Genomic DNA, 22,952 nt, shown 5'->3' with positions numbered 1-22,952 from the left:
ATGATCTTCTTGTGTTGGCAAGAGCGCAGTATGAATGTCTAAATACTCAAAACCAAAGATTCGCAAGAAGAAAGATGGACTATTTGGCAAGCTTTCTATATAGAACAGAAAACCAAAATACACTGGTAAAAATATCCCTAGTGGTGAAGATGAGCTTCATTTTTCGGCAAGAAAACCGTACTGGCACATATGTAAAGTATGTGCTTTGGCTGATATATCTGAGGCACCAAACACTTCACTTATGGCACTATGGAATTGAAAGGCTGCAATGTAAAAATCTGCACAACCATTTCTTGGCTTTGGCAAAACACATCTGAAAAATGACATCTTCAAATACTTCATAATACACCATTACCCATCTCAAGCACATTGTTTTTCTTTATAACATTAGGCACTCAAATTTAAATCTTATTTTCGTTAACCACAGTGGACAAGCGACCCTATTTAACAGGTTTAATGCAGGATTTTCTGATGCTGGCCTTTAAGGTGAAATGAAAGAAAAGCTTTTTCCCAAAGAAGAAGCCGTTGAATTATTGAACAGTGATTAAGGGTAGTAGATTGGTAATAGGGCAGATGGGTGCATTTCACTCCAAATGCAATAAGCAAGCAATGCTAAATCTGTCTCTAGTCACATTACTAAAACTTGTAGCAACTGAAATATTTATTGCTAACCTGGACTTAGTAATATAAATGTCACAGGAACTAATAATACTAGAACAGACTCTGCCTAGCTCTATAGCTAGTACATAATAAATACAATGTTGTTAACAAGGGTACAGCTCCAACTTTATTACTGTAATCTGCTGAACAATGTGCTTTATGGCAAAACCATTTTCTGAGAATTGCTCAGTATAACATAGAACCCTGTGTTAAATATTAGATTGGACAAGAGGGACCTTTACCTATAAATGCTTAATCGTTAACACTCTATTTTGTCTTACTTCAACTGTTACTATAGAGAATCTCTGCTGCTATAGGTTCAAACTGATTATTTCCTGAAAGTGAAGTTATTCGGTGAACCGTATTAATCTGCAAAATTAGCTCTGTTACTGATGGGCCATGCCAATATATCATTATACTACGCATAGGTCCAATGTTGATGGTTATACTGCCCATCCCACCCCACACGCACCCCTCAATGTCACAGATGACATAGGCATACTGGCCTGATCGATCCATGCTGTGAAACACGCAATAACTACAGTTAATGGATGACCAACTTCTACCTGTTTGTACAGTAATCTACCTACCTAACAGGCCTCAGTGTGCCCCGGTTTTTCTGCCTGAACACCAATATACGATTATAGGGATATTTTTAATGACGACTGGTTTCCTAAGGAAAGAACGTGCTCTTTGAGGTTATCCTATGTTAATATCCTTAGCTGGTTTAAATTAAACAAAGTTAACGTAGGTCTTCAGAACAATCTTTACAAAGTAATGATGACACACTACCCCCACTAGCACGGTAAGATGCATGATCAGTACCGCTTGCTACAGTGCCATAGTGGCCAGTAAAATGTACTCCGACTACTCATCACCACACCATATAGAGCATACATTTACTTATTAGTTATATAATAATTTATATTTATCATTAAAATATAAAGCACCGTAAATATTATTTCACATTTATGTTAACAATAGATTGATTTTAAATATTCATCCAGTCATCCAAAACATATTAACAGTTCCCATGCAGTTATGGATTCTCTCGACCTATCAACATTCAAAATGTGTTCTTAGTTTGCTAGAGGAGCCTAAAAACATTCACGATGACATGATCCACTAGAGTTTGGCAGTCTATTCTTTACATGGCTCATATGGGACTTGTGTAAACTGCAACTGGACTTATCACTCCGATGTTGCCTTCTTTAAATAGGCAATTAGATCTAGCCGTTCATTCTTCTTTTTGATACCAGCAAAAATCATCTTGGTTCCAGGAATATACTTCTTGGGGTTCTCAAGATATTCTAACAAAGTATCCTCTCCCCAAACAATTCCTGTGAAAAAACAAACAAGCATTAAAAGATAAAGTATATATAATGATTTTAAACATATCTGGTTTTCCTAAAAGGCTTGCCGTTGATACTGAATGGAACACCAACACAGTTTTTATTTTCCTGTTTGTATTTGGCAAAATAAAATATTAGAAAAGAAATATATAATGTTCTTGTTGCTAACTCTCCAGGCTGTAAATTCAGTAAGGTGACACGGTCACTATAAGATTGAGGGATTATGGGTAAAAGACAGAAAGACTCAATTACTAACATGTATGTATGCATGTGAGCCCTCACCTTCCTCCTCCTCCTACCATCACACCCCTGGACAGACTTGCTAAGCAGCCGTGCGCAGACAATTATGGAGGAAAGGGTTGATACGTAGACCGCACTGCATTTAGGTGCAAAAATTTGTACTACACCATAGTAAGCAATCAGATGCTTGATTTCATTGCCTAACTTGCATTAGACGGATGACAGCCAAATGCAGAATGGTTGTTGGTAGTTCACTGCAAATTATGACTTTTAATTTGCACCAGCTCAGTGAGTCATTATCCAATTTTCATAGAACCCACTTTGCTCTTCGACAGAGAAGCACATTTTAAAGTGCTCTCCGAGCTTCATATACAAAAAAGTGGCACATAATAAAAACCATCACAACGTTCCCTAACTCTGATGATTAAATTAAAATGAGGCTAAAGTAAACCAAAGAGTATTTCAGCAGAATAAACTACAAGTTATGTATGGAAAACATTGGTGCAAACATGGTAGAAGGTTGGACAATGATGAGACCTTTACACTTTGGCTTTGTGCGCTTGTTCTGCAACCCTGCATACCTAAGCGCTCTTCAAGTTCAGGCATCTCCCGATACAGGAAAGTAAGCATGCACCTTCATATGCGCTGGGCTAACCATACAGACACACTGCTGCAAAACCAAACTGAATGATTGCTTCATTTACACCTGCCACCCAAAAAGTGCAAGCTGCTGTGCTTCATTTGGTTTGTTTTTTTAAACATCCCAGACCATATTCTTTAATTATGGGGGCTCTAAACACCTTAAATACCACCCATTCCCTCATAAAAATATGTATATTACAATGATGATGCAACTGTAGAAAAAAATCTGGTGTACGCATTTAGCATACAACAGAGTTACGAAGAATGTGGCTTTCTGGAACAACAGCTGGAAAGCCACAATATTCTTACTTCGGTTGTACATGAAATGCATGAGATATTCTCTCCAGTTGAATCAACGTTGTGATATACATATTTTTATGAGGGAATGGGTGGTATTAATTGTGTCTCTGCTAGAAAAACCTGCTCGCTAGAAGTTGGGAAAGCATCCTGAGACTTGTGTATCTACAACAGCTGGAGAGCCAGAGTATGCCTACCTCTCATGTAATCATTTCTACATTACCTTTGCTTTTGTTTGCATCTGTGTAAGAAAACCCAGGCGCCTGGCCAGTTCTACGACCAAAGAGGCCCCATAAGTTTGGTCCTGTCTTATGTTTTCCAGTCTTTTCCACGGTGTGGCACTGGGCACATTTTTGAACAAAAATCTTCTTTCCTTTTTCTACATCTCCCATTTTTAATTCTTTGGGGGGAGGGGAAACAAAAAATTATACAAGGCATTTAAAAATTGTAAAAATAAACATTAAACAAAAAGTTAACATTTTGCATACATTACCATATAAATTAAAGCAAGGGGGTGGATAAAATAATGTAGAATTCAGGAGCCAGTCAGTTCCAAAATCTATAACTGGAACGACAGTCCCACAGGAAATATTTCAGAATTCCTCAAGTGAGGCTACACTTAGGGGAGAATTCAATTGGTCGCGTTACTCTAAAAAGTAACGCTGTCAAGTCTTGCCCCCCCATGCTAAAATTTGCCAGCCCTCCCCTGGCAAGACACATTTACAATATTAATGCAAGTTATATACCCAAAGGCCAGTAATGAGTAACTATTCTTAATATTGCCCAAGCAGCTTTTCTCAAGGGGCACTATGGGGATTACTTGTCTACCCTAGTTTGTTGCTGGGTACATTTTTAATTTGGGCATGGAGGTAGGAGGTGCTAAGCAGTTCAGCATGGGTGTAGAAATAGAAAATGATATTGCATTTGCTTGTATTTGCACTGGCCAGCACAATCTGCTACTATACAAACTGCCACTGTCCTTGCATGTAAATAAATGGGTTATGCAGAATCAATTGTGTTTAAATTGCCAGCTTCACTGGCAATTTAAAACTCAATAAATGTCCATCTTGGTGTCTAGACTGGGAATAATTCCGTCAGCTCCTATCAGTAAGATGCTGCTAGTCTCCCCAGATACACCCCATCAATGGCATATAGTCATATACCCCTTTTTCTGTTCCCCTCCCCTCTCTCACCGGACTTTTCGGTCACTTAGTGCCCACGGCTGACAGCTCTGGCTTTCACGACTTCCACTTCACGCGTGACACAGGAGAAACCCCCCTGCAATTACCAGCCAACCAGAGCATTCCGGGGGCTTACTATGACGTCACTGCAGCTTGGAACCCTGACACTCCGACCAGCCTTACCTCTTCCATCCAATGATATTACGTTTCATCTGTTGCCGGCGCAGCGATTGGTGGAGACGCAGTGCTGGGCGTGGCGTCCTCTGATATCGCCCTAAATAGACAAGGACCATTAAAAACGGTGTCTGCAGCATGCTAAGGAGAGCGGGGAAACCAAACTTCTTATACCACCAGCTGCAGATGCTCCCACCTGTCACGTCTAGTGGGTACAACATGGTTACCACTTTATTATTGCAGTTGCGTTGGCTGAATGCATTTCTATTATTTGTGACACCGTTCTTATCAATCAATTCAGCACAGGCACCTGCAACCATAAAGTAAGTGGGAAGTTTAGTAGATGGGGTCATATTTGAGGGTCTGTGGGCACTGCAGCAGAGGTAGGCAAACTCTGGCTCTTTAGCATGTTGGGACTTATAATTTCTCAACAGCTAGAGAACAGTGGAATGTAAAAATGTGATTTAGTCTCCTGGAAAAGTAATGATGCAGTTAATAATAATTATGATTTTTATGAGTATTGCTTTTCGAATGTGTCAACAATAAAATTAGTATTATTTCTTGCCATTATGTTTTTGTCAGTGAAGGAAATGTGAGCCCCAAACCCTCAATTGTAACCAAATCAATGTAATGTATAATGTATGTGAATCTCTCTGTGGGGCACATTTATCAATACTCACATAAAGTGAAAAATAGTTTTCAATCCTTATTGGAATGATAAGGATTGAACTATTTCTCAAATTTATGTACAACCCAGCACAGAAACAGCAGTTCTGATAAACTGCTGTTTCTGTGATAAAAAAAAATCATACTTACCCCGCCTCTTCGGAACGCGCTGTCTTCGGATCTCCTCCTGGTCCTCTTCACTTTTCTTCTTACAGCAATTGCGCATGTGCAGTTTAAAGAACTGCACATGCGCACAAACATTCCCGCTCTATCTGCAACTATAGTTGCGGAGACAGTGGTGAGTGACCCCTCCACACATGTGCTGTCCAGCTCTGTTCTTCGGAGCAGAGCTGACAGCACTGAAATTTTTCATTTATGATAATGTACGCCAGCTTCAGCTGGCGTACATTATCATGACAAGTTTCCGACAAAATCAATTTTTCGGAACTTGTTAGATTGCGGTAGGGAGCAGTCACCATACTATTGAATGGTGACTGCTCCCAAAAATGAAGCAGAATGCAAAGCAGCAGGTATCCACAATATCTGCTGCGATGCACCTCTCATAAATATGCGGTACACACTCTGGGACCTGGATTTCATGGTAAGTGCACTATCACTATTTCTTAGATATGCCCCTGTGTATGTTAGGAAATTTAGCCTGTAAGCTCCAATGGGGCAAGGACTGATGTGAGTGAGTGCTGCGGCATTAGTGGCAGCTATATAAATAGTTGCTGATGAAGATTTTAGTCAGTTTTTAGTTTCAATGTGAAACTTATGTGTAAAGTGCAAAGATATGCCTGCAAGATCCATTTTTGGGTGTTTGAGGACAGAAGGCAGCAGGGTATGACACCATATGCACCGCCACTCTATTTCCTGCTGTGCGCGGTTTTCAATACTGACTTTGTGCCCCTATTCGACGAATGTGCTCTCCACAAAAAGCCTGTTCTCACTTTCATCAAACTTACCAAACTGCTTGGCAATTAGTCGGCAAGACTGTATTTTCAGCCTAAACCAATTGCCCCACTAGTGCTTGCTCTGGATTTCTGATTCTGACGCAAAAGGAAAGCATCACTCCTCAGATTTTTCTCTGATCTTGCCACAAAAAGAGAACCTGAAACGTCTAACCTAGAAACTCAGGAGAACGGTATTCCTTTGAAGAGGGAGTACCTTTTTAGATTGATTATTAGATTAATTATTAATCAGAGAGGGGTCAAACATCCAGCCACTGGAGAAATATTGCAACCTAGTGGCCTGCAGTCCTTGGATCTGGTACCAGGTGACCCTACTACCCCTGCTTTGCCACAGCTTATCCACTGTAATTCACTTGTCCACACAGACACAATACTGTTGCTAGAACCTGTGTTTTGGAGTTTTTTGCCTACAAAATTAAACCTTTTAGTGATAAAATGGCTGGATTCTCAGGAAATGAGGATTAGCCAAATTTTGTATGTTTTTAAAAGACAGTAATACGGAATTCCACTGAAATAAATTTATGGGATTGCTGTTACACACTATCTTTGATGTAGCCTTCTAGGATCTAGTCTGGTTTATGTAACAATAGTTGTTTTTTTTAAAGCTGAAGGTATCAAATGCACACCTTTGGGGGGAGATTTAGCAGAGATATTTTTGTACTGATTTTAATACTCGTATGTTAATGACATAAGCTCTGTTATGTTGTTAATGAGAGAGCCAGGAAGGCAAACTTACATTTTGACATCTTTTCTATAAGTTTGTGGTACCCCTTTTGAGCGCCTTACTTGTACTCTCCTTTTTTGGTTGCAAATTTTTTGGGGGGCTAGCTAGCCTGAGATACAATTTAATGCCCACTGTCAGGCGCCGTCCCTGTGTCTTCTCTCCTACATAGGGACGGGCGCCTGCTTCCGTCCTTCTCTCTGCATCTGGTTGCCGTTGTTCCTCCTCTGTCCAGCCGACCTCTTCGGCGCATGCGTGCCCCGTCGCTAAACAACAGGACGCTACTCTAGATCCTGGCTGCGGTAATCAGGCCCTTCCTGACCTATATAATCTGGCCTCTAGCACCAGACTAGTGCCAGAGTATTGGGTCCCCCTGCTCCTGCGCTGCCTGTGTATTTTCCCTGCATTCTGATTGACTCCAGTGTTTTGACCCGGCTATTGTACATGATCCGTCGGTGCTTGCTCCTTTGGTCTGATCCTGATTCCAGTGTTTGACCCGGATTGTTGACTACGTTTTCGAATTCTCCCTTGGTACCATTACTACCCGTGTGGTTTGACCTGGATTGCCTGACACCTCTTCCATCTACACGTCACTGATTACTCTTTCTGAGGACCGCGACCTGTCTGTCTCCCGTAGCTAAGCCCAAACTCCCTTGTGGGGGTCCCTGGCAAAGACCTGGGACACGTTAGACTCTCACCTCTTTGCTGAGTAGTGCTAAAATCAGTAAGCAACCCCTCCAGTTTCCTAAGTACGTGACAGTACCTTTCCCGTATCTTTTTCTGTTACCCTGTACCCCCTCATTGAGATGACCAGCCAACCAATGAAGGCTCTCTTCCACAATATCTATTTACTAAATAGCCCTCAAAAGCAGAAGATGACCAAGAGACAGCTTCTCAAACCCGAGAAGCGCTACCACCAATGGCGGAAGAGGCTTCCCGGATATACGACTTTGCCTCTCACTTAAGCCAGATTGTCACCTTGTTTGCTACCATCCAAGCTCCTAGGTGGGTTACACAAGACGCTGGCTCTCACAAGGCCACCTCTATAGCCGCAGTTGTGACTGTGCCACCTAGAGAAAGAACCCCATTAGTGCTCTCACATCCGTTAGTTCACTTCACTTGTCAAATTTGGGATCATTGGAAAACTCACTTTAATACCACTTTGACCCCATACCCCACTTTGGGACAACCCTGAGTTTGTTCCAGGCCAATCCTCCGCCCATTTTGCACACTGGTCCTCCAATGGCATCAGAGTGGTACATAACATTCAGGACCAGGGTAATTGTGCTACATTGGAGATGCTGCAACAGAAATAAGGGCTTCTGGTTGGTGAGACTGTTGAATATTAACAATTAAGGCACTATGGGGTAAATTTATCAAGCTGTGGGTTTATTTAGTTATTTATTTAGTACATTCTAAAAAAAGACAGCTAGAATATGATTGGTTGCTATAGATAACATCTCCACTTTTATAAATTCGCAGCTTGATAAATTTACCCCTATGTCTCTTCTCTCCCTAAAACTCTAGTTGCCAAGCCTCTGACACAGCTGGATGCCTGTTGTTATAGAGATCCCCTTTTAAAGGGAATGATCTCCTTCCTTTATAATCTATTAGTAAATGCTAAGCAATCTCTTACCCCTAAGCATGAAACCAATTGAATAAATGATTTAGACAAACCCCCAGACAAGGACTCATGGTCAACAATTAGGGAAAAAGTAAAAATCCTCGATCTCGACCTTTATTAAAGAGAATACATAGAAAATTTATTACAGGTGGTACTTCGTACCATCTTGGGTCCATAGGGTGTTTGGCTCAGCTTCCTTTCACTGTTGGTGGGGATGCAGTGAATTAGTCTCTTTCCTTCACGTTTGGTGGGCATATCCTAAGGTTGCCAAATTCTAGGATAATATAGCCATCCTTATATTCAATGTTATCAGGTCTATTTATAGTATTATTTATAGCATTATAGTATTAGGGGATTTTGCCACGACCGTGGGAAAATCACCTAATACTATAAATAGACGTACCGCAATGAACTAAGCTCATTACCCATTGGAGCTTGCACAATGTAGAAGCTCCGATACACAATGAACTTAGCTCATTGCGGTAGGTCTATTTATAGTATTAGGGGTTTCCCACAACAGCATGGGAAAATCCCCTAATACTATAAATAGACCTAGCGCAATGAGCTAAGCTCATTGCGTATCGGAGCTTCTACTATGTAGAAGCTGTTTGCGGCGGCTCTGCTCTTTCTTGTTTTCGTTCTATCAAGAATGAAGAATCGTGGATGTTACAAGTCTGGGGCCCTCCTGGCTGAAGACAAGAAGACTTCAAGCAACAAGGAGGCCCCCCTGGCCAAGAAGATCAGAAGACTGCAAGCAACAAGGGGGGCTTTTTGCCCAAGAAGAAAATAAGACATTACAAGCAGAGACTTTTGGATACAAATACTTTTGTGACATTTCAAGCAGGGACTTTGGATCTAGAAATTCTTTTGGAACTTTTCAAGCCGGACTTTGGAAATTACAAATTTAATTTGGGACTTGGTTGAAAGCCATTTTAGGATTAAAAGCTGCTGACGACAGATGAAAACATCTGTGGTAAGTATAGGGTATTTATTATTTTTAATAAAAATATATGGTATAAAGGAGGGTGTTTACTGTCTTTATTGGTTTCTTTAACATTTTCATTTGGAACTAAAGGTCCCAGCCAGCCGTGGCTGTCAGCGCATGTTGGCACTTGTGGTTCTGCAAGTGCCAACATGCCCTGGCTGCCATGGTTATGCTGGCGCTTGTAGTTATACAAGTAGCAGCATGCCCACACTATTTATGGCACCCTGGCTGTCTGGGACCTGTAGTTCCACAAAACAAAATGGCGTCTGTTTGTTTTTTTATACTTTAATCGCCGTTATTACCCTACAACCACCGCCCAGGGGTGTAGGAAGAGCCCTAGTGCTTTCAGCACTGGGCTGGGTGTCCCTAGAGGGGGGGGGGGCACTCATTTTTTTCAGCGGACCCCACTCTCTAGGGAACCCACCCCATTGCTGAACAGCCTGGGGTTGGTTAGTCATTATGGCAGGGGGACCCCTGCTGCGTGTCCCACTGCTATAGCACCACCAACCCCGGCTGGTTTGCCTAGTGCTGGTTCCGTGAAAATCGGGGGGACCCCACGCAAACTTTTTCCACGATTTTCACAGAACCAGCAGTAGGCTGGCAGCACTAGGGGTAATACTGAATAGAGGGGGGACCACACATTTTTTAAAAAATATTTCAACTATTTTTTACAGTTTAGACAGCTGTATGACAGGACAGTGTAACAGTGATGGGTTTATAGAACACGCTGCTACAACACAGGAGAGTTAGCTAACACGGGAGTTTTTGACATCACAGCAAAGCGCCAGAGATGACCAGCGATTTTGAAGATCAGGGTAAAAATCGCAGCTTGATACATTTGAGAAATTTTGACTAAAATCGCGATTTTAACACACTGAAAAAATCGGACCTTGATACATTTACCCCCTGGTCTTTTCAAACCTTCCTGCATTCTCTTGATTGGCTAATTGCCTGTCAGCTCTGACTATTTAAAGCACCTGCTTCTTTACTAAGGTGCCAGATCTCCAGGTCTCCTTACCTGTTAGGACGCTGTTCTCTCTGGTGCCCGTCTGCACGTCGGTATCCTGTGTTATCTGTTCCACGATCAAGACCTGTGGTATTATTGCAAGAACCTCATGCCTCATCATCGGTCCCGTCCTTAAGCTATTTCCTTTCCAGGGTTCTCAGTGCATCAGTTCTCTGCAGTTCACCACCTCTCAGTTGGTATCCTGTGTTACCTGTTCCACGATGAGGACCTGCGGTATTGTTGCAGGAACCTCGTGCCTCATCATCGGTCCCGTTCTCAAGCTATTCGCTTTCTTATGACCTTAGTGCTTCGGTTCACTGACATTCACCCTGAACCTCTGCATTTATCGTCCAGCAGTCCTGCTCCACACCACGGTTCCATCTCACCCTGCTCTAATCCCCCTCAGAGGACCGCGACCTGCGGCTAGAGAACAGCTAAGTCCATATTCCCTTGCGGGGATCCTTGGTGAATACCCCTCTACCGTTAGACTCTGCACCTCTCTGGGGGTAAGTCTATCTAGAGCGGGGCTTCGAGGTTTACTCCAAATTCAGGCTTCGTGACAAATGATTAGTTTTGCAAACAAATCCAGTTCCATATATTAGTAAGTTATATTAGTAAGATTACTCTTAAACGATATCTAAATATAGACAGATGCATAGTACTGCTCCCCAAATTTACGGTGTATCTAACAGTAAATTATAGAATGGTCAAATGTCCCATGCACTTTTAAACATGCAAGTATTCTATTTGGCCTAGCAACATCTGTCTGGCATTGAGCATTTATTCGCCATGTCTGTTTTTCCCAAGTGTTTCCCATTTGATGTAGAAGTAGCATTATATTCTCATTGCCTATGTGGACTACCTTACAATTATGTGATTTGATCCTCATCTGCAATTTCCCTGCCCAACTATTTGTCCTAACCTTTGTTTAGTGAGTTTCTGTCCTGATCTGTATAAAAAAATAACAACCTTACACAGTTTATTGTCATCTGTGAATAAGGCCGTTCACAATGTTCTTATATGGATCCCCCTATCCAAAGCAGATGTTATTGCTCAGGGCAGGACAACAGAGGTAGTTGCAAAACAGCAAGTCAGATAATTTGGCATATGATTTTTGCAAGTTAATTTTACAGCGTTAGGGAGTTAAAGGCCTGTTTTCAAAAGGGGGTATTAATCCCTACTGAATACGATTTTACGGTATTAGTTCAAAAAATAATGTAAGCAAATGGACCCGTTTACGGACACTTTTTGACAAGATTTTACGTTGCCTTGATTTGTGTCAATTGTAAGATTGCATTGCGTTGAGTAGTGTTAATACGAGGTAAAATATAAGCAGTTCTATGTGAGCACTCATTAAGCACACAGTACACTATGCTTTAGGGAAACTTTGAAAGCACGCTTCTAACACTCTCTCAAAAGTGTGGACAAAGTACACGGTTTTAACTAGCACTTTTTTTAAATGCCTATGTGTACATGCCCCAAGATACAGCCAGTTTAAGGGGTAAATGTACACAAACTTCAATAACAATCAGGCTCTATCATTTTCTAGAATGTATTAGGTACAATCTGATTGGTTGCTCCTCCACATCTGCCCCCAAATGACAGTAACTTGGTATTTAGTCTCCTACATTCTTAATCTGAATTTGAGCTTACTCTTTAACATTTTAACTTAACTTATTGGACAAAAGAACAATTCTCAGAATTCGTCCACATTTATCATTTATAAAAAAAAAAAAGATTTTGAAAACTGACCTTTAAAACATACACTCTATATTGTTTTGGGAATTTGTATGTGTTTCTTTAGATATGCTTCTTACTTACTGAATTTAAAACTTTCTTACATGTCTAGGAACGGTTATGAATAATGTATTGTTATAATTAGTTTTACAGGTCTGAAATACGTGTACATTTTATTAAGCTGTTCTCTCACCATTGATCTGCTATAGAATATGTATTGCATATGCAAGAAGAGTTAATGATCAGTTATTATAGAACTGTACACTGACATATGAGACTTATTATAAAAAGCACATTATATATAAAACATTGTATAATATCTAAAGTAATATTAAAATCTGAATAGTTATTTTTTTAAGTACATCACCTATTTTGGGACTTTAGGGGTCTTGTGGAATCATTTTGCGCTATGCTATCACTGGCTTCTGATACCAGAGTATAGATTGAAATAGCTTGTATGTAAAATAACAGTTTAATTTTAATTGAAGGCATTTTCCTTATGTCATTTTACCACCAGCTGATTTTTTTTGTAATATCCTGCCCAAAATGAATTTAAAGTGGCCCTGGAAAAAATTCTGAAATTGGAACACATGTAGGCGGGACTAAATTGACGGTAAGTGGGGAGAACAGAAGTCTGTGAGACTGACACACTATTAGCCTTAACCATGTGGTGGTAGGCGGGGCTAATGCAACACGCAATGGTAGGCAGAGTTATTGCAATGTCAGGCAGAGCCTGTCACAGTAGGTGGAGCTAATACACAATTATTGCACTGGTGGGCGGAGCAAACACAAGTAGGCAGAATAGGCACCAAGCTCCCATTGATTCTAATTTCAAATGACTTTGCCAACCTTTACCAAAAACTTTAGAGTGTTCAAACCATGGTGGTGGGCATGTCTTCTCCCCCAAGAAGAGGTTCCACCCTCCCAATGCGCTATGTACCTCTTCATTGGAGTAAGGGTGGTTTTCAAAGATTAAAAAAACCCTCATACTTTTAAATAAAACTGTGATTAACTACCTATAGACATTATCATCAACAATTCAACAAATGCTTTTTTTGTTTCAGTTAAAGGAAAATACTCCCATGAATGTGCCATACAAAATATTTAGCAAATAATACTAAGCAGGTATTTTACTGTTGCACATGGTAATTTGGCTAGTACAGTGAGATCAGGAAGTAACAGCTAATGTACACTTTCTGAGAAAAGCAGATGCAGGAACACCGTGTAAGGAGGTAACAACTGATTTGCGACCTTTCATGCTTTCTGTTGATTTACAATTAGATGCAGCCAGGAATCCTGTGTATTTTTTTTTACCAGACTTACTGCATTTAACAAATATATCAACCAATGGGGCTTATTTAACTACATGCAAAATGCACACCTGCTGCAGTAAACTTTAATGTTGAAAAAGAGTATTCAACTTATGCATAGTTTCGCCCATATTCGAATTAACGGCAGTGGTGGTTATATGCCATAATTGCCTACTCTCCCGAATTTCGGGGAGTCCTGGCGGAAGAGCAGGCAATCTCCCTGATCCTTGTTGGGTTGGGCGCAGTGATGTTGTCGTGTCACCATAGCCCCGCGCCCTACTATAAAATGCCGAAATTCACGGCATTGAATAGCGGGGGGCAGGGCTTAATGGCGTGATCACGTTATGAAGCTCCGCTCCCGCTATTCAATGCTGCAAATTTTGGCATTTTTTAGTAGGGGGCAGGGCTATGGTGTTGCGAGAACATCACCACGCTCCCTCCTACCCCCAGTCACATGACCTGTCCTCCAATATCAACGAGGGAACAGGTTTTAAAAATTGGCAAGTATGAAATATGCTCTGTATAAACAGTGTGTAGTTTCCATAAGTGTAGCCCAAATATAGGGTGAAGTATTGTTTAGCAGCATATTTACAATGAATCGGAATGCACATAACTTTTATATGATCATAAATTGAAATATCAATTGGTAACAATATTATAAGATACCATCTAAAAGCAAACAAGAACATACTTTTACTATAAATTGTTTCAATATCCATATATTTGAATTTTTTTTCATCTATTATTTTAAAATAATGTGTATATTGAATACAATTCATGTTGAAAATAAATTTTCAATGCGTACAGTTGTTCTGTAGTAGCTACTGAGACGTATACTAGGGTAGTAAACAACGATAATGCTGTGTCGGACATCTCTATCATCCGGCGTTTACACCTACTCTGTAGCAGGTGTAAAAGATACGGCTGACAAGTGTTCTTACTCTAAACACAGGGGACACAATTCAATTTGGAATGGAACTCGCAGCCAAGTTGCAGTTTAAAAAAGGTGAGTTCCGACTATTCAAATCCTAACTCATCTCAATATGTGCTTCATTTGGAAACTGGCTGTCTGAACGCTCTGGCTAAGTAGACACACACAACACTCTACAGTATAGGCACAAGCATATGTGCAATATAAGGTCACATCAAAATGCAGACAAAAAAATGTATATTATAAAATAAATAAACAACTAAACAGTATAATCATTAATACAAATATGGTTGATTTAAAAAAAATATATATATAATTATTTTTTACGTTAAATACATAAATCAAGATGTTATTAATGCCTACTGTACATACAATGCGTTTTTATTGTCTATCTTACTTGCATACACATGTTCTGTGCTAGCGAGTGGCATGCATACGTGTACTTTTCCAAAGAAAGACTGTGCTATGCCAGCCATCACTTGCAGTCGCCACACACATCTGCCCTGTAGATAGCGCAAATGATACGGTTGAAACAAGCATTCTGAAGAGAAACACAGGACTTGAATTGGCCACATCCAGGGCCGCACGCAGGGGGGGTTTCTGGTTCTCCTCCGCGAAGAACAGTGTTCCTACATAGCAGCACTGTAATATACAGCGCAGTGGCTGCTGTTCAGTGCAGTGCCGCCGAAATGGAGCTGCTGCGTATGCCCCTGACATCTGCGTTGCAATGCCCTTTCTGTACGTTGACTACATACGTCCACCCCTTCCCACCCCTGTTCCGCATACAATACAGAGCGCATCCTAGTCATTGTCATACAATACAGAGTGCATTCTAGTCATTGTCATATAATACAGAGAGCATCCTAGTCATTGTCATACAATACAGAGTGCATTCTAGTCATTGCCATACAATACAGAGTGCATTCTAGTCATTGTCATATAATACAGAGAGCATCCTAGTCATTGTCATACAATACAGAGAGCACCCCAATGATTACCATACAATAAAGAGAGCATCCTAGTCATTGTGTTACAAGTAGTATGAAAGGAATTGTCTCCGCACCAGGTTGTGGACAATCCTCACTGGTCACAATAACAAATTCATGTGTCCAATCCTGAGGGGGTGCAACATATATAGGTACATGTAGAAACAGAGAAAAGGGTTGAATAATGAAGCACTCCAGGCCTTAATCCAACAAATGAATACAGATTAGAACCAATCTTTAAAACCACCTTGCTGGCCCCACCTCATCCTGCAGAGCGGCGGCTCTAGCCATCACCCTGGTGGTCTCTATCCTAAGGGCGCCACTGTCCACCTTGCACTTAGTGCCCTACCAAAAACATCACCGCAGAGGTCCCCCCTGGCTCTCTACCTGTACTGGAGCTAGAAGCAAAAGCCCTGTCCAACAAACGGGCACTTATCTTACTGTTAATTTTTCTGTTTTAGATGTTCTTATTGTGTTATTATGTTGCTTTTGTATGATCCTCTCTGTTAGGCCCCACTATAGGCTACCTGTTCCCCCATACTGAAGGCCCGTCTCCCAGGCTACATACCATTTAGTGACTCCCGCCCTCTGTGGGACCCTGCCCATCCTTTAAGCTTAGAGCCCTATTCTGTCAATCTTGACACTGGGAGCCCTCCATCTCTGTTCGGTTTAATTCACTGTTGATGGGTCTGACTGTTCTCACTATGTTATGGTGTTGTGGTTGTTTGTTGCTATCTGTTGGGCCTTAGATTTTGTTTGAGGTTCCCCCCTTTATTGAGGGCTGGTCCCCCAGACTCTTAGCACCCAACAGTTCCTATTTATTTCCGTGCCTCTGGCGGCACCCTCTCCCTACGCCTCCCTATCATATTTGCTGTTCGGGCCGCCACTGTGGTGCCCACATAGTCAAATGGCATCTTTTCTCTTTTTCTCTAGATGCCCTCCAGGGGCTGTGACAGGTATGTGACACGAGAGCGCCAGGTGTTATGACGTTGCTTAGTTCATTACGAGTTAATATAATATAAGTTTATTCTGTATAGTTCAAACAACTAGTTGTATTATTGTATTATTCCACATATATTTCTCTGCTCCTCACCATCTCGCCCCCTTCTATCTTCCATTACTCCCTCCCTACTCTAAGCCTGCCCCCCCCCCATGTTCCCTCTCCATACTACCCGGCTGCTCTGCTCATTACTTCACAATTCTCCCATATCCAACTATCCATCCCAGAAACCCTAGGAGGGTGCGCACTCCGCCCCTAGTATCTGGATCCTCACGATGCATCATTTGGATGTTCCGCCACGCCCCCCTTGAGCTACAGGCTCCTTTGCTGACCTATGTGCCTTATTGGCTCATAGCCTCCCCTCCCAGTGTCGCCACCACTGGCCCCTGCCTATTCCGCCATGTGACTGTCTTAGCCCCCCTCCCTCCATTCCCTCCTCCTTGCCCCCTTCTTTACTCAAATAGACCAGGGTAAGCTAAGGATCTTCTCTGCTCCATCTTCCTCACTATTTGCCCCAATAGCCCCCCCCCCCCCGGATACCATCTCAGTTCTACTCAGGCCTTCCACCTCATTCTTCCATCCCACGCACCCATTCTATCTACCTCTCTCTCATCACACATGGGTCTTAGGATCCTCTCTTAAAATGTAAAAGGGTTAAACAGTTCCCAGAAACGAAGCAAACTTCACACCACCCTTAAACTTCATAGGGGAGACCTAATTTTCATACAGAAGACTCATTTTTTACACGACTCTCACCCCGAGCTCCGCTTCAAGCTATATCCCGACTCTTACCATGCTTGCGACCACTCAGCTAAAAAACGAGGGGGTCTCGATTTTATTGGAACCTCACATTTGAACTCGACAATTCTCTTGCTGACAAAGACGGACGTTATCTCATTTTGACCCGATTTAGACAGGGGGATCTTATTGCAGCGGGCGACTTTAATACTGTTCTGCCCCGGCGGCCACTGTTCCGCTTTCAGTGGACCCACAATCCACTAACACCCTCCTCAGTCTCATGAAATCCCAGCTTCTCTACGACTCCTGGAGAGTACAGGAGCCGTCTACACGCGACTACACATTCTATTCTTCACCCTACCAATCATATTCCTGCATCAATATGAGGCTGCTCAGCCATGACCTGGCCCTAAACCTCCAGGAGCCCCGGAACCACCCATTGACCTAGTTTCATCATGCACCCTTTACAATTGACATCTCTGGCATCCTACCCCGACCCCGCCCAATAACCTGGCGGCTTAATGACTCCCTTCTTCACAATGCGAAAATATCTCCGATTAAGACAAGACTGGAGGACTACTTTGAGCTAAATGATCTTCTAGCAGTCTCCAAATCCACACTGTGGACAGCGCACAAAGCGGTCCTGAGGGGACACCTGATCAGCATGGCCTCCAGGCACAAAAAAGAATACCTTGTCCGAACCAATGAGCACTCCATCCATCTTCAAACCCTGGAAGCCCAACATAAAGTGACCCCGGACCCTGTAAACCTGACGGCCCTCTGGGAAACCAGAGCCAAGCTAAACCACTTCCTCTCTAAACATGCGGCCAAACGCCTAAAATGGCTCTGTTAGACTTTATAAGAAAAAGGAGACAAAGCTCATTAAATTCTTGCGTCACGCCTACGTGCAGCTAGAACTCATAGAAATATTATTGCTATCAGTGATTCCCATAACCAGCTAGCTCACGATTCAGCAGATATCAGAATAGTATTTCAACATTATTACGCCGCTCTTTATAATCTCACGGCTTCCGCTACTTCTCCAACACTGAGAGCTCCCTCTGCCCTGATCACTTACTTTCTTGCTAAAGCCAAGTTATCTAAATTATTCCACCAAGCCCTCACACTTCTTAATGAAGAGATCTCGATAGACGAGACCCATCAAACCATCAAGGGACAAAAAAATGGTAAATCCCCAGGTCCCGACGGCTTCACGGCCACATACTACAAGAAATTTTCTGACTTACTAGCCCCTGACCTCAAATCCCTGTATAACAACATCCTCCGAGGCGACCCCCCCTCCCATCAGAAATGCTTGAGGTCAAAATCGTAAATATCCCTAAAGACGGTAAAGATCCGCTCCACTGTGCTAGCTATAGGCCAATCTCCCTCCTCAATCCTGATTTGAAAATCTATGCTAAAATCCTAGCAAACCGTGTGAATACTTTCCTCCCCTCTCTGATCCACTATGACCAAGTAGGGTTTATCCCGGGACACCAGGAGAGGGACAATACCAGACATGCCATTGACATCATCCACATTGCAACCTCCAGGAGATCCCCAACTATTATACTCTCTCTAGATGCCGATAAAGCATTTGATAGGATCTCCTGGGAATTTTTTGAAGGCAATTCTTGAATCCTTTGGCTTCGCTGGTGGTTTCCTCACTGGTGTCCTAGTATTATACACTACTCCTACTGCTAAAGTCTTGATTAATGGTACTCCCTCAGAATCACTCACCATTCAAAATGGAACACAGCACAGTTGCCCCCTTTCCCCTCTGAAATTTGCTCTAATAATCGAACCCCTGGCTTCCCAAATTAGATCTAACCCTAGCATACAGGGGGTTTGGGTGGATAATACGAACTCCAAGATCTTACTCTTTGCAGATAATATCCTCCTGTCACTGACCCAACCAGGGATCTCCATACCCAACCTATATGGCATCCTCCAGAGCTACAGTGATGTTTCGGGATATAAAATAAACTACACCAAATCAGAGGTCATGCTGCTCCACGTCTCCCCTCGGGATACTGATCTCCTCCGGGCTAACTTAAATTTCAAATGGCAGAGCAGGAAGATCAAGTACCTGGGTGTTTTCCTTACATCTCCTTACGACCTCCTCTTTCGTGAGAATTAGCTCCCTCTTATCTCCAGGATGCAATCCGACCTAACCTGGAACCGCCTTATTATCTCATGGCTGGGCAGGATCATAGCTGTCAAAATGAATATACTCCCCAAATGGAAATACCTTTTCCAAACCCTACTGGTAGCTGTCCCCTCTTCCTTCCTAATACCCAGAAGGCCCTCACCCGCTTTATCTGGAATCATAGACCTCAGAATCTCAGCCAATATCCTAAAATGACCAATCCCTGAAGATGACAGAGGCCTCCCCGATCTCAAATTATACTAACTGGCTTCCCATCTCTCGCAAATCGTTGCCTCATACGCCCCCTCAGGCTCCATCTCCTGGCTCAACATAGAATCGGCTTAACCCTGCCCGATCTCACTTCTCTTTGGGGTGTATCACCCACACGTCGCCCTCCTGTCATTAAATTGCTCCCCTCCATCAAATTTGACACCACGCTCTGGGATTCCCACTCTTCCAAACTAAAACTTGCAACTGCGATATCCCCGTAAACCCCCATTTGGCACAACCTGTTGTTCCCTCCTGGATCTGCCTCTATGACCCACCGTACCTGGACTCGTGCAGGTTTTAAATTTTCAGTGGATTTCTCCAAACAGGGCCTCTGGCTTTCGCTAGCGAATCTCCAACTCTAATCCCCGTCCCAAATCCTCAGTCCCTTTGAATTCTTCCAAATTAACCATTTCTTGCAATCCCTACTGTCAACCTATGCTCTTAGGGATCTCACCTCATTTGATTCTCTTTGTAGATGACACCCCTTGGACAAGAGCATGATTTCTCAAATATATACTATTCTTCTCACTACTGCTCTTCTCTCTCCAAATCCTCATGAGGACGAGTGGGAAAGGGACCATGGTCCTCTCCCGGATGAGGAGGCTTGGGAAGACATAAGACTGGGGATAGCTAACTGCTCACCTCCTTTTGAGACTCAGTCCATAATTTCTTAAATACCCTATTTGAAGCCCCCATCCTGAAAACTCACTGGGTATTCCTTTTGTGTTACCCTCCTCAAGTCCTGGACAAATTCTCCAAGAAATTAACAACCCACATCCTGACAGCAGCCAAATCACTCATAGCCCTTAATTGGAAAAATACCTCACCCCTCGTCCCTTTTGTCCCTCAAAAAGCAGATTTGGCACATGGCCGCTATGGAAGAGATTACGTACGTACTACCTCCACGATAGAGGCTATGTCTTCAACCATGTATGGGCTCCATGACTAAGTGCGGAACATGTCTTTCCCCCTCATTCTGCCGCTTCCTCCAACCTGCGATGACCATAGCCCCACCCGACATGCACCCCTCCCTCTGCTCTTGGCTCATTGCACCCTAATTATCCTCTGAACACTCACATTGACTAACTTCGTGGTCCCCCCCCCCCCCCCCCACTCACCGGTGCCCTTCATAATCCCTTTTGTTCCTACACCCTATTTTTAATATCGCTCTCTAATCGCGGATCGTTCCCCCCACTTTCGGGTCGGACGTCACGTAAAGTGACGTACAGCCCGACGTACATTTCGCCTGTATGGCTTAGTCATGGGAATTTTATGCCTATCTCATTAATAAGAACTAAGATAATTTGTTGCTCACACATTCTAGTCCATTACAATGTCAGTATGAACTAGGTTATTATTTGACACAATATGAGTGCTTTATGATGAAGGACCTGTACCTCCCCAGGGTCTATATATGTTAATTCACTTAATTATTTTTTTTCTTTCACCTTTTCTATATATTTTTTACAAATAATTTGCCTATTACTAATGATCTTTGAGTGCCTTTTTAATAGAAAGTTAATAAAGATTGGTTTTAATCTATATACATTTGTTGAATTAAAGACTGGAGTACTTCACTATACAACCCTTTTCTCTGTTTCTTCATTGTCATACAATACAGAGAGCATCCTATTGATGCTATGCAATACAGAGAGCATTGTAGTGACCACCATATAGATTTTCCCCATATTATTTACCCTCTGAATTGATTGTCATCCATATTATGAACCCTTTGATTGATTTTCCCCATATCATGCCCAGTGTCACGAACATCCCAGCCTGTCACAGATACAGCAATCTGAACAACTGGCGCTGACTGGCGTCACCTTAGTCACCTAGCAATGAATACACCTTTTCTGCCACAATGAAGGATTTACTCTAGCGTCCTTATGTTCACTAACACCACTTATTAATGTTTCACACTTAAATCACATACACATGTAGCATGAGCCTCCTTGGGCTTCATACGTTCACAAAGAATCACGGAGAATTCGCTAGATTAAAATATGTTTAATCTGAAAAATATTTCCAAGACTTATTTACAAAAATTAATAACAAGACATACAATATGTTGCACAAATGAGTTTCAGAAAATAAAATAGGAAATAAAATCAGAGTTACTACTTACTAGTCCTGATGTGTGAGGGAACACAATTGAGGAAAATAAGACATTTCAGTCTTGATAGACTCCCTCATGAAAATGAACACTGTACTACTAATACAAGGGATTTTTAAACCCCCCCACTTTAGGAATTTTATTTTCACCTAAGTTAGATGGATGCCCAAATGGACACAGAGCTTTTGAAGTAAATTATGGATGTCTTGAGACCTAGCATTTCACAGGACCTGAGTGCTCACCTCTGCTCGTTCGGCCTGGCTACGTCTAACTCCTCTGCATACACAAACTACTCAGAGATCTTATCTGTCTCTGGGCCTGGCTACTTTAACAAGACCATTGACACTTGCTTAGGTCAGACTCAGGTCAGTTAACAAAATACACTTTGAAAGATTACATAAAATATTCAGAGTGTTATACATAAATTCAACAGAAAATAACAATCAGTCATTAGATATACTACATTTCGTAACACCCAGCCTGAATGATTTATCCCCATATCAGGTTCATACCTGATATAGGGATAATCATCTTAATCATACCACTGTATTGATTAAGCTAGAGGTGCTGTAGAATAATATCTCTGTGTTACGAGCCGCGGCTCACTCACCTGCGTCCCGGCCGTCGCTAAGGCGACCAAGACGTCACTTCCCGCCCTGACCCAGCCATTGCCGGGGCAACGAGTAGACGCTTCAGCGCTGCGTCCCGGCAATGAGAGGAAGCCGGGCGCAGCGCTCAGCATATCCTCTAGCCTGCGGGCTAATTAATGCAACTTATTAATTATACTGGGGGCTGTGTCTAATTCAGAGCTAGGCTCTGATTGGTGGCCACTGGTATTTAGGGCAATGGGTTCTGCTGCCTCATTGCTGGTTAAAGCTTCTGCTCTCCAGTCTGCTGACCTGCTTGTTCCCGTTCCTGTCTCCTGAACCTCTACTGATTTCCCGTGTATGACCCTTGGCTTTGAATTGGACTTCGCTTGTGTATCCTGTGACCCTGATCTCTGGCCTGTTTACCGTTTCTGCTATCCGCTTGTGACCCCTGACCTCGGCTTGTTTACTGGTACTGTTGTCTGCTGCCGGCCCTTGACCTCTGCGTGGACCTCACTCCGCTTGCCTGGGTTCTCCCCAGCCGGTACACACTTCACGACCCTCTGTCAGTCTGCGGCCCAGTCTGTCCCCACCATCAGGGGCTCCAGT

At 42.5% G+C, this 22,952-nt stretch overlaps 1 protein-coding gene across 1 annotated transcript; it reads right to left on the bottom strand.

Moving 5' to 3' along the window:
- Positions 1–351: 351 nt before the first annotated feature.
- On the bottom strand, positions 352–4,524 carry LOC142098084 (cytochrome c, somatic). The gene is made up of 3 exons (XM_075180561.1): positions 4,385–4,524; positions 3,415–3,591; positions 352–2,000 (listed from the first exon to the last, which is right to left on the bottom strand). The coding sequence occupies exons 2-3, from the start codon at positions 3,581–3,583 to the stop codon at positions 1,852–1,854; spliced, it is 318 nt and encodes a 105-aa protein (XP_075036662.1). The 5' UTR covers positions 3,584–3,591; positions 4,385–4,524; the 3' UTR covers positions 352–1,851.
- Between the last annotated feature and the right edge of the window lie 18,428 nt (positions 4,525–22,952).

The sequence above is a fragment of the Mixophyes fleayi genome, chromosome 7, assembly GCF_038048845.1.
Source record: "Mixophyes fleayi isolate aMixFle1 chromosome 7, aMixFle1.hap1, whole genome shotgun sequence".
In the NCBI taxonomy this organism is placed as follows: Eukaryota; Metazoa; Chordata; class Amphibia; order Anura; family Limnodynastidae; genus Mixophyes; species Mixophyes fleayi.
Note: the sequence above shows the minus strand (reverse complement) of the source record. Positions and strands in the feature narration are given on the sequence as shown.